Source organism: Microcaecilia unicolor, chromosome 1 (assembly GCF_901765095.1).
Source record: "Microcaecilia unicolor chromosome 1, aMicUni1.1, whole genome shotgun sequence".
NCBI classification, from domain to species: Eukaryota; Metazoa; Chordata; class Amphibia; order Gymnophiona; family Siphonopidae; genus Microcaecilia; species Microcaecilia unicolor.
The window spans coordinates 719,419,671-719,436,447 of NC_044031.1; the positions used below are offsets into that span (position 1 = coordinate 719,419,671).

The following is a 16,777-nucleotide window of genomic DNA, read 5'->3' on the forward strand; positions in this document are numbered from 1 at the left end:
AGCAGCAGAGTGAGTACATTTATAGGTTAGTAGAAGAAGTTTGAACAGGTTACGAAAACGGATAGCGAGCCAGTGAAGTGACTTGAGGAGAGGGGTAGTATGAGTAAAGCGACCCTGGCGGAAGACGAGACGGGCAGCAGAGTTTTGAACCGATTGGAGAGGGGAGAGGTGACTAAGTGGGAGGCCAGCAAGAAGCAGATTGCAGTAGTCTAAATGAGAGGTGACAAGGGTGTGGATGAGGGTTTTGGTAGCGTGCTCGGAAAGAAAGGGGCGGATTTTACGGATGTTGTAAAGAAAGAAACGACAGGTCTTGGCGATCTGCTGGATATGATCAGAGAAGGAGAGAGGAGAGTCAAAGATGACCCCAAGGTTTCGAGCTGAGGAGACAGGGAGAATGAGAGAGCCATCAACAGAAATAAAAAACGGGGGGAGTGGGGAGGTGGGTTTGGGGCACCTGGATGGGATAATCTACCTATTCCTTTTCTACATACTACTTTATGGATCACCTCCAGGGAGGAAGGGTACTTCCTTCCAAAAGATTAAGCTTCAATACTATTGTGCCACACTCTCAGAAAAGACCTCCTATTCAGATTGGATTGGCACCTTTCTGGACCTAGGGCTGAGAATGTTCTTCTTGCTATAGCATAGGAAACAGCATTCTGAGAGCCTGCTACAATAGCACTGAAAATTTGCCATTTATTCAATGCAAAGTTGGTTCTCCCTGGTGTCTCAAGAGGGAAAAATAATTTCCATGCACATGATAGACTTGTCAGAAAGCTCAGTATCACAAACTTCTTCTTCAAACATTAGGATACTGAAGCATAGCAGACTTTTGCCCACCTTAAAGTTTATTTTCTGAAATTAGAATCACAAAATAGTATTAACACTCAGAAATTCTTCTAGTTATTAGATGGTATGTAATTTACATAAATGAAGCGTGATACCGTGTTTCCCCGAAAATAAGACACTGTCTTATATTAATTTTTGCCCCCCAAAATGCGCTAGGTCTTATTTTCAGGGGACTGTCTTATTTTTCGGGGCAACATCGGGCTTGGATCGGGGTTGGCCCGCCTGCCCTCCGTCGCTCCCGGAACTAACCTTAAACGCCTCCTTTCACCTTCGCAGCAAGCAGCAGCAGGGCAGGCCACTCCTTCCTTCCGTGTTCCGCCCTCGCCTGACGTAACGTCCGCGAGGGCGGGGCACGGAAGGAAGGAGAGGTCTGCCCTGCTGCTGCTTGCTGCGAAGGTGAAAGGAGGCGTTTAAGGTTAGTTCCGGGAGCGACGGAGGGTGGGTGGAGGGGGGGGGGGGGGCCCGGCGACCTCAGGTGGGAGGGCGGCCCGGGGGTGGCCTTGTCCGGCTCACAGCGGCCCTGCTTTCAAACAAAAATTTGCTAGGTCTTACTTTCAGGGGAGGCCTTATATCTACCAATTCAGGAAAACCTCTACTAGGTCTTATTTTCGGGGGTTGTCTTACTTTCGGGGAAACACGGTACTACCTTTCTAATCATTTTTAGGATATGCTATAAATGTACTAATCAGGTTTAAATTTCCAAGTTCAAAATCTAAATTTAATTCAATTTTTTTGATTCATGTGTCTCATTTAATCACTTGCTTTAAATTTACGTCATACAGTGACCCTTTTACTAAACCACTGCAAAAGCTGGGCTTAGCACATCTTAACATGGGATTTTCCCCATACACTAAGCCCATTTTTACTGAAGCAGTAAAATAAGTATTCTTCTATTTCTTTAAATTGTATTTGCAGAACATGCGCTGATGTCATTAGCACATGGCAACTGCAAATAGATAATGCAGGAACACTTACCACTTACTATTTAGTAGGCACTAATTGCTCTTGCATTAACCAGTTAGTGCACGGTAACATGAAAATGCTAGCTGGATAATGCTGCCATGCCCCACTCATGCCACGCCCTCGCAAAAAAATAAATAGCACTTGATTAGTGTGTGCAAACAGGAAAACACCACAAGATGTCTTAATACGTCTTGCAGTAAGAATTTTTCGGCAAGCTATGGGCCCGTTTTACCAAGCTGTGGCAAAAGGGGGCCTGTGCGGGCGTCGGTACATGTTTTTCACGTACGCCAAGGTCCCCTTTTACTGCAGTGAGTAAAAGGTAGGTTGTTTTTTTTTTTTTAAAGAAATGGCCCCACAGCAAGTGAAGCACTTGGCGCACAGCCATTTCGAGGAAGCCATTACCACCACCCATTGAGGTGGTGATAAGGGCTCCAGCGCTACTCCAGCAGTAACCAGGGAATATATATATTTTTGTAGCGCTGGATATGACAGTGCGCCGGGGGTGGGAAGTACCGCCAGGCTGCTGTGGTAGCCCAGCAGTACTTCCTTTTTAGCGAGCAGTAAGCCCACGTTGGGCTTACCGTCGCTTTGCAAAGGAAGCCCTATGTAACTTAGTAAAAGGGCCCCACAGACTTCTAATGGTCGTATTGGACCTAGAGAAAATTGAAATGATAATTTGTATACTAATCCAATAAAAAAAAAAAAGAAAAGTATCCAGAAATACTATGAACCAATTAAAAGTTCACAGACATCACAGGCAAAATCATAGCTGAAATAGACATAATAGGTCTTGGGTACCCAGAAAAACAAGCACTAAGCGCTAAACTAGAAACAGCGCACCGAGTTGGGTGTCATTAATAGAATATGACTTAGCAGCAGGATCCACGCCCAATTTTGGACACAAAGATTTACACCAACTGAAACCTGGTGTAAATCCTTGCACCTAAATTAGGCATGGATCTGCCATATTCTATAATACTCTGTGCAGGCTACAGAGGAAATTGGAGGGTCATGGGATAGGAGGAAATGTCCTATTGTGGATTAAAAACTGGTTGAAGGATAGGAAACAGAGAGTGGGGTTAAATGGGCAGTATTCACAATGGAGAAGGGTAGTTAGTGGGGTTCCTCAGGGGTCTGTGCTAGGACCGCTACTTTTTAATATATTTATAAATGATTTAGAGATGGGAGTAACTAGCGAGGTAATTAAATTTGCTGATGACACAAAGTTATTCAAAGTTGTTAAATCGCGACAGGATTGTGAAAAATTACATGAGGACCTTACGAGACTGGGCGGCTAAATGGCAGATGACGTTTAATGTGAGCAAGTGCAAGGTGATGCATGTGGGAAAAAAGAACCCGAATTATAGCTACGTCATGCAAGGTTCCACGTTAGGAGTTACGGACCAAGAATGGGATCTGGGTGTCGTCATCGATAATACACTGAAACCTTCTGCTCAGTGTGCTGCTGCGGCTAGGAAAGCAAATAGAATGTTGGGTATTATTAGGAAAGGTATGGAAAACAGGTGTGAGGATGTTATAATGCCGTTGTATCGCTCCATGGTGCGACCTCACCTTGAGTATTGTGTTCAATTCTGGTCGCCGCATCTCAAGAAAGATATAGTAGAATTGGAAAAGGTGCAGCGAAGGGCGACTAAAATGATAGCGGGGATGGGACGACTTCCCTATGAAGAAAGATTAAGGAGGCTAGGGCTATTCAGCTTGGAGAAGAGACGGCTGAGGGGAGACATGATAGAGGTATATAAAATAATGAGTGGAGTGAAACAGGTGGATGTGAAGCGTCTGTTTCTTCACCCAACGTGTAATTAAACTCTGGAATTTGTTGCCGGAGAAAGTGGTGAAGGCGGTTAGCTTTGCAGAGTTTAAAAAGGGGTTGGGCGGTTTCCTAAAGGACAAGTCCATAAACCGCTACTAAACGGACTTGGAAAACTCCAAAATTCCAGTAATTTATTCTAATATCTTACATAATTTATTTATTTATTGTGAACATTTATATCCCACATATTCACACCAAGGCGAGCTCTATGTGGCGTACAAGGCAGGAGAAAGTACAACAAACAACAGTAGCGTGAAGCAGAAGAGAAAAGAGAGAAGAAAAAAAAAAGGTAGAGCAGGGTAGGGAGGGAAAACTGAAGGGAAAGGAAGGAGGGGATGCAAGGATCAAGCTGAAATAGTAAGTTAATTGAACAAAAACGTTAATATTGAAAATGTCATTAATAAAAATAAATAATAATATTGAGAAAATAAGAGCAGAGTGAATTAAATAACTTGAAGAATGCATTTAAAATCATATTATGTTTAGTGTGTAGAACAACACGTTACATACTGTAACAAGATGAAGTGCATTTAAGCAAAAGAGATTGAAAAAAAAAAAAAAAACATACATACCAATACCAACAGTTTCACTAGATCAGTTAGGGGTCCTTTTACTAAGGTGCACCGAAAAGTGGCCTGCACTGGTGTAGACGCATGTATTGGGCGCACGCAGGTTCATTTTTCAGCGCACCGGCAAAAAAGGCCTGTTTTGGGCGCCGAAAAGGAGAAATTAGACCTTACCTGCTAATTTGCTTTCCTTTAGTCCCTCCAGACCAGCCCAGGTTGAGACTGATGGGTTATGCATACCTTCATGCATAACCCATCAGTCTCAATCTGAGCCGATCTGGAGGGACGCTAAGGCATGGATGTGCGGCAAAATACATAAGTACATAAGTAATGCCACACTGAGAAAAGACCAAGGGTCCATCGAGCCCAGCATCCTGTCCACGACAGCGCCAATCCAGGCCAAGGGCACCTGGCGAGCTTCCCAAATGTACAAACATTCTTTACTATAAAAATTGGTGTGTGTTCATTTTGGGCCTGAGACCTTACCGCAATCCATTGATATATTTATGATATATTTTTGTTCTTTTAGATGTCTCACTATCATTATATTATTTTTATACATGTTTATACATATGTATTCACACTATTTTGATTTTAAATGTTCTAAGTATTCTTATATGATTGATATTATATGTATATTTTTTTATGTAACTTTAATCATAGACTCCTGAGGCACGCCCTCTGCAGCCGAAACACGGCCCATGTCAACAATACCTGTTAGCGATATTAGAATAAATTACTGCACTACACCACTTGTTTGTTGGACTTTTGTGTCACCTTTGCTGTTTGTGCTTCTTCTTTTATGTGCAAAGGCTAGTTCTTCCCTTCTTCTTTTTGTTAACAATCCATTTGCTACCAGGACCAATAATGCTATTATAACTCTCCTTTTACATTTCTATTTTTAAAGAAAGTACTATCCCTGGCTTATTTTAGTGATCTTTTGTCTTTTAGGAGACTGAAGGAGATACAGTACTAAGAATGTAAAATATTTACCTGAATGGCAATATTCTCATGATGTTGAGCCTCCAAACCCACCAACGCTTCCTGGACAGCTCTTTCCTTCTCTTGCAGCGCATCCTGAAGTTTTAATTTTAGCCGTTCCATTTCCTCTGCACTCCCCTCACCTAACATCTGCACTGTGCTTCCCATTAGTTCAGTCTGGACTTCACAATCTTCTAGCTTAACTATGGCTTTCTTTGTTCCTTCTGCCATTTTATCTAACCGATCTTGCCAATCCTTTTCTATTTTCTGAATGGTTTGTTCAGTCACCTACAAAACAAGTAGATAAAAGCAGTAAAGTTACACAAAGAAAAAGGGGCCCAAGGGTGTGAAGTTAGGATGAAAGCAGAATTACTTACTTGTAATAGAGGTTCTCAATGAACAGCGGGGGAATGAAGCCACATCACCAAGACCTGTGGCTCCAGTAACCCCACTTGTCCACAGAGAAGGCAAAACATTCTGGACAGGCTGCCTAAAAATATAACTCATGGCCAGAACAATTCCAGCAATATATACTGAAGGTGCTATATTTTTGTCAATTTCTACAGAGTTTGAAACCCCTCTCTGTCCTCATTTGAGTATAACTCGTTTGCCATGGAGAAACCCAAAGCATGCTGGGTCCCCAGAATTTTTACATCTTAAATTGAAAAAAAAAAAAGTTCAATTTCCATTCAGGTGGGCTGTTTACAAACTGTCAGAAGGGCCATTACAGATGAAATGGGTAGATGGAAATCGCTTGTTTACTTTTTTTAAAATTAAAGAACAAAGGGCACACAAAGTCTCTAAATAGTAAATTTAAAACAAAATTGCAAAAAATATTTCTTCACTCAATGTGTAATTAAACTCAAATTATTTGCCAGAGAAATGTGGTAAAAGCAATTAGCATTAAAAAAAAAGTTTGGACAAGTTCCTAAAAGAAAAAAGTCTAAAACCCACTATTAAGATGGACATGGGAAAATCCACTGTTTATTCCTTTTACTCTTTTGGGATCTTGCCAAGTAGACCTATGGTCCATCCTAGTATAGCGATGCTTAGGTACAGCGAATGCTACATACCTGTAGAAGGTATTCTCCGAGGACAGCAGGCTGATTGTTCTCACTGATGGGTGACGTCCACGGCAGCCCCTCCAATCGGAATCTTCACTAGCAAAGTCCTTTGCTAGCCCTCGCGCGCCCGCGCGCACCGCGCATGCGCGGCCGTCTTCCCGCCCGAAACCGGCTCGAGCCGGCCAGTCCAGTATGTAGCAAGACAAAACTCTGAAGGGAAGACACAACTCCAAAGGGGAGGCGGGCGGGTTTGTGAGAACAATCAGCCTGCTGTCCTCGGAGAATACCTTCTACAGGTATGTAGCATTCGCTTTCTCCGAGGACAAGCAGGCTGCTTGTTCTCACTGATGGGGTATCCCTAGCCCCCAGGCTCACTCAAAACAACAACCAAGGTCAATTGGGCCTCGCAACGGCGAGGACATAACTGAGATTGACCTAAAAAATTTACCAACTAACTGAGAGTGCAGCCTGGAACAGAACAAACAGGGCCCTCGGGGGGTGGAGTTGGATCCTAAAGCCCAAACAGGTTCTGAAGAACTGACTGCCCGAACCGACTGTCGCGTCGGGTATCCTGCTGCAGGCAGTAATGGGATGTGAATGTGTGGACAGAAGCCCACGTCGCAGCTTTGCAAATTTCTTCAATGGAGGCTGACTTCAAGTGGGCTACCGACGCAGCCATGGCTCTAACATTATGAGCCGTGACATGACCCTCAAGAGCCAGCCCCGCCTGGGCGTAAGTGAAGGAAATGCAATCTGCTAGCCAATTGGATATGGTGCGTTTCCCTACAGCCACTCCCCTCCTATTGGGGTCAAAAGAAACAAACAATTGGGCGGACTGTCTGTGGGGCTGTGTCCGCTCCAAGTAGAAGGCCAATGCTCTCTTGCAGTCCAAAGTGTGCAGCTGACGTTCAGCAGGGCAGGAATGAGGACGGGGAAAGAATGTTGGCAAGACAATTGACTGGTTCAGATGGAACTCCGACACGACCTTTGGCAGAAACTTAGGGTGAGTACGGAGGACTACTCTGTTGTGATGAAATTTGGTGTAAGGGGCCTGGGCTACCAGGGCCTGAAGCTCACTGACTCTACGAGCTGAAGTAACTGCCACCAAGAAAATGACCTTCCAGGTCAAGTACTTCAGATGGCAGGAATTCAGTGGCTCAAAAGGAGGTTTCATCAGCTGGGTGAGAACGACATTGAGATCCCATGACACTGTAGGAGGCTTGACAGGGGGCTTTGACAAAAGCAAACCTCTCATAAAGCGAACAACTAAAGGCTGTCCTGAGATCGGCTTACCTTCCACATGGTAATGGTATGCACTGATTGCACTAAGGTGAACTCTTACAGAGTTGGTCTTGAGACCAGACTCAGACAAGTGCAGAAGGTATTCAAGCAGGGTCTGTGTAGGACAAGAGCGAGGATCTAGGGCCTTGCTGTCACACCAGACGGCAAACCTCCTCCAATGAAAGAAGTAACTTCTCTTAGTGGAGTCTTTCCTGGAAGCAAGCAAGATGCGGGAGACACCCTCTGGCAGACCCAAAGAGGCAAAGTCTACGCCCTCAACATCCAGGCCGTGAGAGCCAGGGACCGGAGGTTGGGATGCAGAAGAGCCCCTTCGTCCTGCGTGATGAGGGTCGGAAAACACTCCAATCTCCACGGTTCTTCGGAGGACAACTCCAGAAGAAGAGGGAACCAGATCTGACGCGGCCAAAAAGGAGCAATCAGGATCATGGTGCCTCAGTCTTGCTTGAGTTTCAACAAAGTCTTCCCCACCAGAGGAATGGGAGGATAAGCATACAGCAGGCCCTCCCCCCAATCGAGGAGGAAGGCATCCGATGCCAGTCTGCCGGTGGCCTGAAGCCTGGAACAGAACTGAGGGACTTTGTGGTTTGCTCGAGATGCGAAGAGATCCACCAAGGGGGTGCCCCACGCTTGGAAGATCTGGCGCACCACTCGGGAGTTGAGCGACCACTCGTGAGGTTGCATAATCCTGCTCAACCTGTCGGCCAGACTGTTGTTTACGCCTGCCAGATATGTGGCTTGGAGCACCATGCCGTTCCGGCGAGCCCAGGTCCACATGCTGACGGCTTCCTGACACAGGGGGCGAGATCCGGTGCCCCCCTGCTTGTTTACATAATACATGGCAACCTGGTTGTCTGTCTGAATTTGAATAATTTGGTGGGACAGCCGATCTCTGAAAGCCTTCAGAGCGTTCCAGATCGCTCGTAACTCCAGAAGATTGATCTGTAGATCGCGTTCCTGGAGGGACCAGCTTCCTTGAGTGTGGAGCCCATCGACATGAGCTCCCCATCCCAGGAGAGACGCATCCGTGGTCAGCACTTTTTGTGGCTGAGGAATTTGGAAGGGACGTCCCAGAGTCAAATTGGTCCAAATCGTCCACCAATACAGGGATTCGAGAAAACTCGTGGACAGGTGGATCACGTCCTCTAGACCCCCAGCGGCCTGATACCACTGGGAGGCTAGGGTCCATTGAGCAGATCTCATGTGAAGGCGGGCCATGGGAGTCACATGAACTGTGGAGGCCATGTGGCCCAGCAATCTCAACATCTGCCGAGCTGTGATCTGCTGGGACGCTCGCACCCGGGAGACGAGGGACAACAAGTTGTTGGCTCTCGTCTCTGGGAGATAGGCGCGAGCCGTCCGAGAATCCAGCAGAGCTCCTATGAATTCGAGGTTCTGCACTGGAAGAAGATGGGACTTTGGGTAATTTATCACAAACCCCAGTAGCTCCAGAAGGCGAATAGTCATCTGCATGGACTGCAGAGCTCCTGCCTCGGACGTGCTCTTTACCAGCCAATCGTCGAGATATGGGAACACGTGTACTCCCAGCCTGCGAAGTGCCGCTGCTACCACAGCTAGGCACTTTGTGAACACCCTGGGCGCAGAGGCGAGCCCAAAGGGTAGCACACAGTACTGGAAGTGGCGTGTGCCCAACTGAAATCGCAGATACTGTCTGTGAGCTGGCAGTATCGGGATATGTGTGTAGGCATCCTTCAAGTCCAGAGAGCATAGCCAATCGTTTTGCTGAATCATGGGGAGAAGGGTGCCCAGGGAAAGCATCCTGAACTTTTCTTTTACGAGATATTTGTTCAGGGCCCTTAGGTCTAGGATGGGACGCATCCCCCCTGTTTTCTTTTCCACAAGGAAGTACCTGGAATAGAATCCCAGCCCTTCTTGCCCGGATGGCACGGGCTCGACCGCATTGGCGCTGAGAAGGGCGGAGAGTTCCTCTGCAAGTACCCTCTTGTGTTGGAAGCTGTAAGACTGAGCTCCCGGTGGACAATTTGGAGGTTTTGAGGTCAAATTGAGGGTGTACCCCTGCCGGACTATTTGCAGAACCCACTGATCGGAGGTTATGAGAGGCCACCTTTGGTGAAAAGCTTTCAACCTCCCTCCGACTGGCAGGTCGCCCGGCACGGACACTTGGATGTCGGCTATGCTCTGCTGGAGCCAGTCAAAAGCTCGCCCCTTGCTTTTGCTGGGGAGCCGCGGGGCCTTGCTGAGTCGCACGCTGCTGACGAGAGCGAGCGCGCTGGGGCTTAGCCTGGGCCGCAGGCTGTCGGGAAGGAGGATTGTACCTACGCTTGCCAGAAGAGTAGGGAACAGTCTTCCTTCCCCCGAAAAAATCGTCTACCTGTAGAGGTAGAAGCTGAAGGCTGCCGGCGGGCGAATTTGTCGAATGCGGTGTCCCGCTGGTGGAGAGACTCTACCACCTGTTCGACTTTTTCGCCAAAAATGTTGTCCGCACGGCAAGGCGAGTCCGCAATCCGCTGCTGGATTCTATTCTCCAGGTCGGCGGCACGCAGCCATGAGAGCCTGCGCATCACCACACCTTGAGCAGCGGCCCTGGACGCAACATCAAAAGTGTCATAAACTCCTCTGGCCAGGAATTTTCTGCACGCCTTCAGCTGCCTGACCACCTCCTGAAAAGGCTTGGCTTGCTCAGGGGGAAGAGCATCAACCAAGCCCGCCAACTGCCGCACATTGTTCCGCATGTGTATGCTCGTGTAGAGCTGGTAAGACTGGATCTTGGACACGAGCATAGAGGAATGGTAGGCCTTCCTCCCAAAGGAGTCTAAGGTTCTAGCGTCCTTGCCCGGGGGCGCCGAAGCATGTTCCCTAGAACTCTTAGCCTTCTTTAGGGCCAAATCCACAACTCCAGAGTCGTGAGGCAACTGAGTGCGCATCAGCTCTGGGTCCCCCTGGATCCGGTACTGGGACTCGATCTTCTTGGGAATGTGGGGATTAGTTAAGGGTTTCGTCCAGTTCGCAAGCAATGTCTTTTTTAGGACATGGTGCAAGGGAACGGTGGACGCTTCCTTAGGTGGAGAAGGATAGTCCAGGAGCTCAAACATTTCAGCCCTGGGCTCGTCCTCCACAACCACGGGAAGGGGATGGCCGTAGACATCTCCCGGACAAAGGAAGCAAAAGACAGACTCTCGGGAGGAGAGAAAGCTGTCTTTCAGGAGAGGGAGTGGGATCAGAAGGAAGACCCTCAGACTCCTCGTCAGAGAAATATCTAGGATCTTCCTCTTCCTCCCACGAGGCCTCACCCTCGGTGTCAGACACAAGTTCACGAACCTGTGTCTGCAACCTCGCCCTGCTCGACTCAGTGGAGCCACGTCCACGATGGGGGCGTCGAGAGGTAGACTCCCTCGCCCGCATCGGCGAAGCTCCCTCCGCCGACGTAGTCGGGGAGCCTTCCTGGGAGGTGGCCGCTGCCGGCACCGCACGCGGTACCGACGTCGGGGACCTCAACCTGGGCGATGGGCCAGCCGGCGCCACGCTCGACGGTACCGGAGGCGCAAGCACCGCCGGTACCGGAGGGGTAGGGCGCAACAGCTCTCCCAGAATCTCTGGGAGAACGGCCCGGAGGCTCTCGTTTAGAGCGGCCTGCAGAGAAAGGCTGTGAGGTCGATGCAGGCGTCGACGTCAGGACCTGTTCCGGGCGAGGAGGCTGTTCCGGGCTGTCCAGAGTGGAGCGCATCGACACCTCTTGGACAGAGGGTGAGCGGTCCTCTCGGTTGCCGATGCCTGCTGGGTGCCGAATCCCTCGGCGACCCAGAGCTCTCGGTGCCGACGCGGGGAGGAGGACCGGTGTCGATGCTTCTTCGACTTCTTCCGAAGCATGTCACCGGAGCTCCCCGGCACCGACGAGGAGGACGTAGAATCCATCCGTCGCTTCCTCGGGGCCGAGGCCGAAGAAGGTCGGTCTCGGGGGGGCTGTACCGCAGGAGCCCTCAGGGTGGGAGGAGACCCACCCGAAGGCTCACCGCCACCAGCAGGGGAATGGACAGCCCTCACCTGCACTCCTGACGATGCACCACCGTCCGACGACATCAGCAGACGAGGTCCCGGTACCACCGGCGTCGATGCAGCTATCCGATGTCTCGGCGCCGATGCAGAGGCCCGATGCCTCGATGCACTCGATGCAAGGGCGGCCGAGGAAGATGGTCTGGACGCTGACGACGTCGATGCACTCGAAGATCCCGGTGCCGATGCCGACGAAGAGCCCGAGAACAAAACGTTCCACTGGGCTAGTCTCGCTACCTGAGTCCGCCTTTGAAGCAGGGAACACAGACTACAGTTCTGAGGGCGGTGCTCGGCCCCCAGACACTGAAGACACGACGAGTGTCGATCAGTGAGCGAGATAACCCGGGCGCACTGGGTGCACTTCTTGAAGCCGCTGGAAGGCTTCGATGTCATGGGCGGAAAAATCACGCCGGCGAAATCAAAGTCCGAAATGACGGAAAAAGAGCACCAAAAACTTTAAGGGAGAAAATCTCGACCAAGGCCGAAAAGAGGCCTACCCCGACGACGAAAGAAAACTTATCGGGGCCAAAAGCTGGAAATACGGGGAGGATTGAAACGGAACCCGGTGGAGGGGTTCCGGAGCACTTCCCGAGTAGAAGAAAAGCTTTTCCGAAGAAAAAAACACGTTCAACAATATGGACGCGCGAGAGGTCGACTCTCCGGGGCTCGACACGGCGAAAAATACGACCGTACCGAGTGCGGACAAAAGAAGACTGGCCGGCTCGAGCCGGTTTCGGGCGGGAAGACGGCCGCGCATGCGCGGTGCGCGCGGGCGCGCGAGGGCTAGCAAAGGACTTTGCTAGTGAAGATTCCGATTGGAGGGGCTGCCGTGGACGTCACCCATCAGTGAGAACAAGCAGCCTGCTTGTCCTCGGAGAATTAAAGCTATAATGGTCAAAGTGTGGGGGGGGGGGGGGGGGGACACACACACCTGTGGTAAAATTATATCTTACCTGATAATTTTCTTTCCTTTACCCGCAGCAGATGAATCCAGAAACTGGTAGGTTATATCCATCCACCAACAGGTGGAGATATAGACAAGACCGAAGGCAGTGATACCAGACAGACAGCCCCTGCATCAGTTAGTATATGCTATCCGCAAGCAGTCAAAAGATAAATTGTAAACCATAAACCTTCCTCACAACGAAAAACCATAATCAAATAAGTACATAAGTATTGCCATACTGGGAAAGACCAAAGGTCCATTAAGCCCAGCATCCTGTTTCCAACAGTAGCCAATCCAGGTCACAAATACCAGGCAAGATCCCAAAAAAGTACAAAACATTTTATACTGCTTATCCCAGAAATAGTGAATTTCCCCCAAGTCCAGTTAATAATGGTCTATGGACTTTTCCTTTAGGAAGCGGTCCAAACCTTTTTTAAACTCCGCTAAGCTAACCGCCTTTACCACATTCTCTGGCAACGAATTCTAGAGTTTAATTACACGTTGAGTGAAGAAACATTTTCTCCGATTTGTTTTAAATTTACTATATTGTAGCTTCATCGCATGCCCCCTAATCCTAGTATTTTTGGAAAGTGTAAACAGACGCTTCACATCTGCCCATTCAACTCCACTCATTATTTTATAGACCTCTATCATATCTCCCCTCAGCCGCCTTTTCTCCAAGCTGAAGAGCCCTAGCCGCTTTAGCCTTTCCTCATAGGGAAGTCGTCCCATCTCCTTTATCATTTTCATCGCCTTTCTCTGCACCTTTTCTAATTCCATAATATCTTTTTTGAGATGCGGCGACCAGAATTGAACACAATATTCAAGATGCGGTTGCACTATGGAGCAATACAAAGGCATTATAACATCCTCATTTTTGTTTTCCATTCCTTTCCTAATAATACCTAACATTCTATTTGCTTTCTTAGCCGCAGCAGCACACTGAGAAGAAGGTTTCAACGTATCATCAACGACTACACCTAGATCCCTTTCTTGGTCTGTAACTCCTAACGTGGAACCTTGCATGACGTAGCTATAATTTGGGTTCCTCTTTCCCACATGCATCACTTCGCACTTGCTCACATTAAACACCATCTGCCATTTAGACGCCCAGTCTCCCAGTCTCGTAAGGTCCTCTTGTAATTTTTCACAATCCTCCTGTGATTTAACGACTTTGAAAAACTTTGTGTAGTCAGCAAATTTAATTACCTCAATAGTTACTCCCATCTCTAGGTCATTTATAAATATATTAAAAAGCAGCGGTCCCAGCACAGACCCCTGGGGAACCCCATTAACTACACTTCTCCATTGAGAATACTGATCATTTACACCCTACTCTCTGTTTTCTATCTTTTAACCAGTTTTTAATCCATAATAGGGCACTACCTCCTATCCCATGACTCTCCAATTTCCTCTGGAGTCTTTCATGATGTAATTTGTCAAACACCTTCTGAAAATCCAGGTACACAATATCAACCGGCTCACCTTTATTCACATGTTTGTTCACCCCTTCAAAGAAATGTAGTAGATCGGTGAGGCAAGATTTCCCTTCACTAAATCCATGCTGACTTTGTCTCATTAATCCATGCTTTTGAATATGCTCTGTAATTTTGTTCTTAATAATAGTCTCTATCATTTTGCCCAGCACTGACGTCAGACTTACCGGTCTATAATTTCCTAGACCTCTTCTGGAACCTTTTTAAAAAAAATCGGCGTTACATTGGCCACCCTCCAATCTTCTGGTACCACGCTTGATTTTAAGGATAAATTACATATTACTAACAATAGCTCCGCAAGCTCATTTTTCAGTTCTATCAGTACTCTGGGATGAATACTATTCCTTCCAGGAGATTTGCTACTCTTCAGTTTGTAGAACTGCCCCATGACATCTTCCAGGTTTACAGAGAATTCATTAAGTTTCTCCGACTCGTCAGCTTCGAATACCATTTCTGGCTTTTTTTTTTGGGGGGGGGGGGGGGGGGGTTGCGAGGAAGGAAAGGAAACTCTGAGAAGGAACAGTCAGCCAAGCCAAAATAAGACTGAGAGAAGGGGTATAGCGGCGTGAGGCAAGCACCCGGACACCAGGTATGCCCCCAAAGATGGCACCTTCAGTCAATCACCCAGCCCAGAAGCATCCCCCCCGCCCAAAGGAACCTTGAATCCAGGAGCTAGCAAGAAGCCGTCCACCACACGCTGAAGATAGAGATATATTAACTGATGCAGGGGCTGGCCGTGCCTTCAATCTTGTCTATCTCTAGCTCCACCTGCTGACAGGTGGATTTAACCCACCAGTTCCTGGATTCATCTGCTGTAGGTTATAAGGAATCTGTGATTTACTACCATTCTAAATACTATGTCTGGTCATCCTGTCTTTTCCTTTTAAGGGAAAGAGGGAATATGAAAGGGCAGAAAGATGATTTGAAGCATACTGCTAGGACAGTATAAAACAGAATGAAACTACTGCCCTGAAAAGCACCATTACATAAACAGTGTCCAATACCATTCCCTACATACACTATTAATTTATGAACACAGGCTTAACAAATTGAGGGCTCCTTTTATCAAGTTGAGGCAAAAGGGGGCCAGTGCTGGCATCAGCTTGTGTTTTACATGAACGCCGAGGCCCCCTTTTACTGCAGCTTGTAAAAGGGAAGACTCACCTTCCTGCAGGAAATGGCCATGTAGCAAATAAAGCACTTACCGCGTGGCCATTTCGGGGGGAGGGGGGGGAGGGGAGCTCTTACTGCCACCCATTGATGTGGCGGTATGGGCTCCCGCATTAACCCAGTGGTAACTGGGCAGCGCGTAGCACTGCCCGATTACTGCCGGATTCACTCCGGTGCTACAAAAATAAATAAATTTTTGTAGCGCCGGAAATTTATTTTATTTTTGTTACATTTGTACCCCGCGCTTTCCCACTCATGGCAGGCTCAATGCGGCGGGCAATGGAGGGTTAAGTGACTTGCCCAGAGTCACAAGGAGCTGCCTGTGCCGGGAATCGAACTCAGTTCCTCAGTTCCCCAGGACCAAAGTCCACCACCCTAACCACTAGGCCACTCCTCCATGACAGTGCGCTAGGGGTAGGAAGTACTGCCAGGCTGCTGCGGTAACCCAGTGGTACTTCCTGTATAGCGAGCAGTAAGCCAAACGCAGGCCTACCGCCGCTTAGTAAAAGGAGCCCTAACTCCACTGCAATCAAAGCTGAATTACTGGTACAACAATATAAGCAGTAACGCAGAGGCATATTTTCAAAGCACTTAGCCTTCCAAAGTTCCATAGAAACCTATGGAACTTTGGAAGGCTAAGTGCTTTGAAAATATGCCTCAAAGTAAACTAGAGGTATAAACTAAAAAACAGATTTACTAACAATATGCCCAACTATCTGTGTCAGTCAACAAGTTTTCAACTAATCAGCTGTCCAGCAGCACAATTAACCTGGGCCAAGTTACATGACTATTTTTTAAGCACTCAGAGAACGTCCTGTTGTTCATTAAATATGTAGTATTGCACACTGCAGAGCTAGAAATGCTCCTCAAATAAAGCTTGTTTTTATTTATTCAGTTAAGAACACAATAAGACCTTTCTCTGTTCCTCCTCCCAATGTGTTCTTGCCACTGCCACTTGAACGTTAATGTGCTCTTTTGACTCCATTTCTTTTTCCTTCAGACACTGATTCCTTGCTGTTAACAGATCATTTCTGTGTTTTTCTTGCAGATCAGCCTTTAGGGTTTTGAAAGCTACTTCTTTTTCCTCCTTGAACTAAACCAAAATAAAATGCAGACATGTAAGGCACTTCTTTAAAAAACAACATTCCTGATAAAAAGAAAGAGTAATTTATTTTTTGTCACACATCAACTGATAGCTAAAAATATTATTTTTAACTTTTAATTAACAAATTTCAAAATATACTAAACTTTACAATCTTATAAAAATTAATTAAATGGCTCTTTCACACTCAGACACAGTGAATGATACATACCTGTAGCAGGTGTTCTCCGAGGACAGCAGGCTGATTGTTCTCATGACTGGGTGACGTCCGCGGCAGCCCCCACCAACCGGAAGAAGCTTCGCGGGTGGTCCGCACACAGGGCACGCCCAACGCGCATGCGCGGCCGTCTTCCCGCCCGTGCGTGACCGTTCCCGCCAGTTGAATGACAAGCAAAAAACAACATGAAAACGCAACTCCAAAGGGGAGGAGGGAGGGTAGGTGAGAACAATCAGCCTGCTGTCCTCGGAGAACACC

The 16,777-nt window shown here is 47.7% G+C and overlaps 1 protein-coding gene across 1 annotated transcript in view; it reads right to left on the bottom strand.

Annotated features, from left to right (window-relative positions):
- Window positions 1-16,777, bottom strand: part of CEP152 (centrosomal protein 152) — a 139,960-nt gene that overhangs the window by 45,906 nt on the left and 77,277 nt on the right. The window contains exons 18-19 of the mRNA XM_030189556.1: window positions 16,114-16,293; window positions 5,206-5,481 (exon numbers count right to left, since the gene is read on the bottom strand). Of these exons, the coding sequence (XP_030045416.1) occupies window positions 5,206-5,481; window positions 16,114-16,293 (456 nt within the window). The remainder of the gene's footprint in view (window positions 1-5,205; window positions 5,482-16,113; window positions 16,294-16,777) is intronic.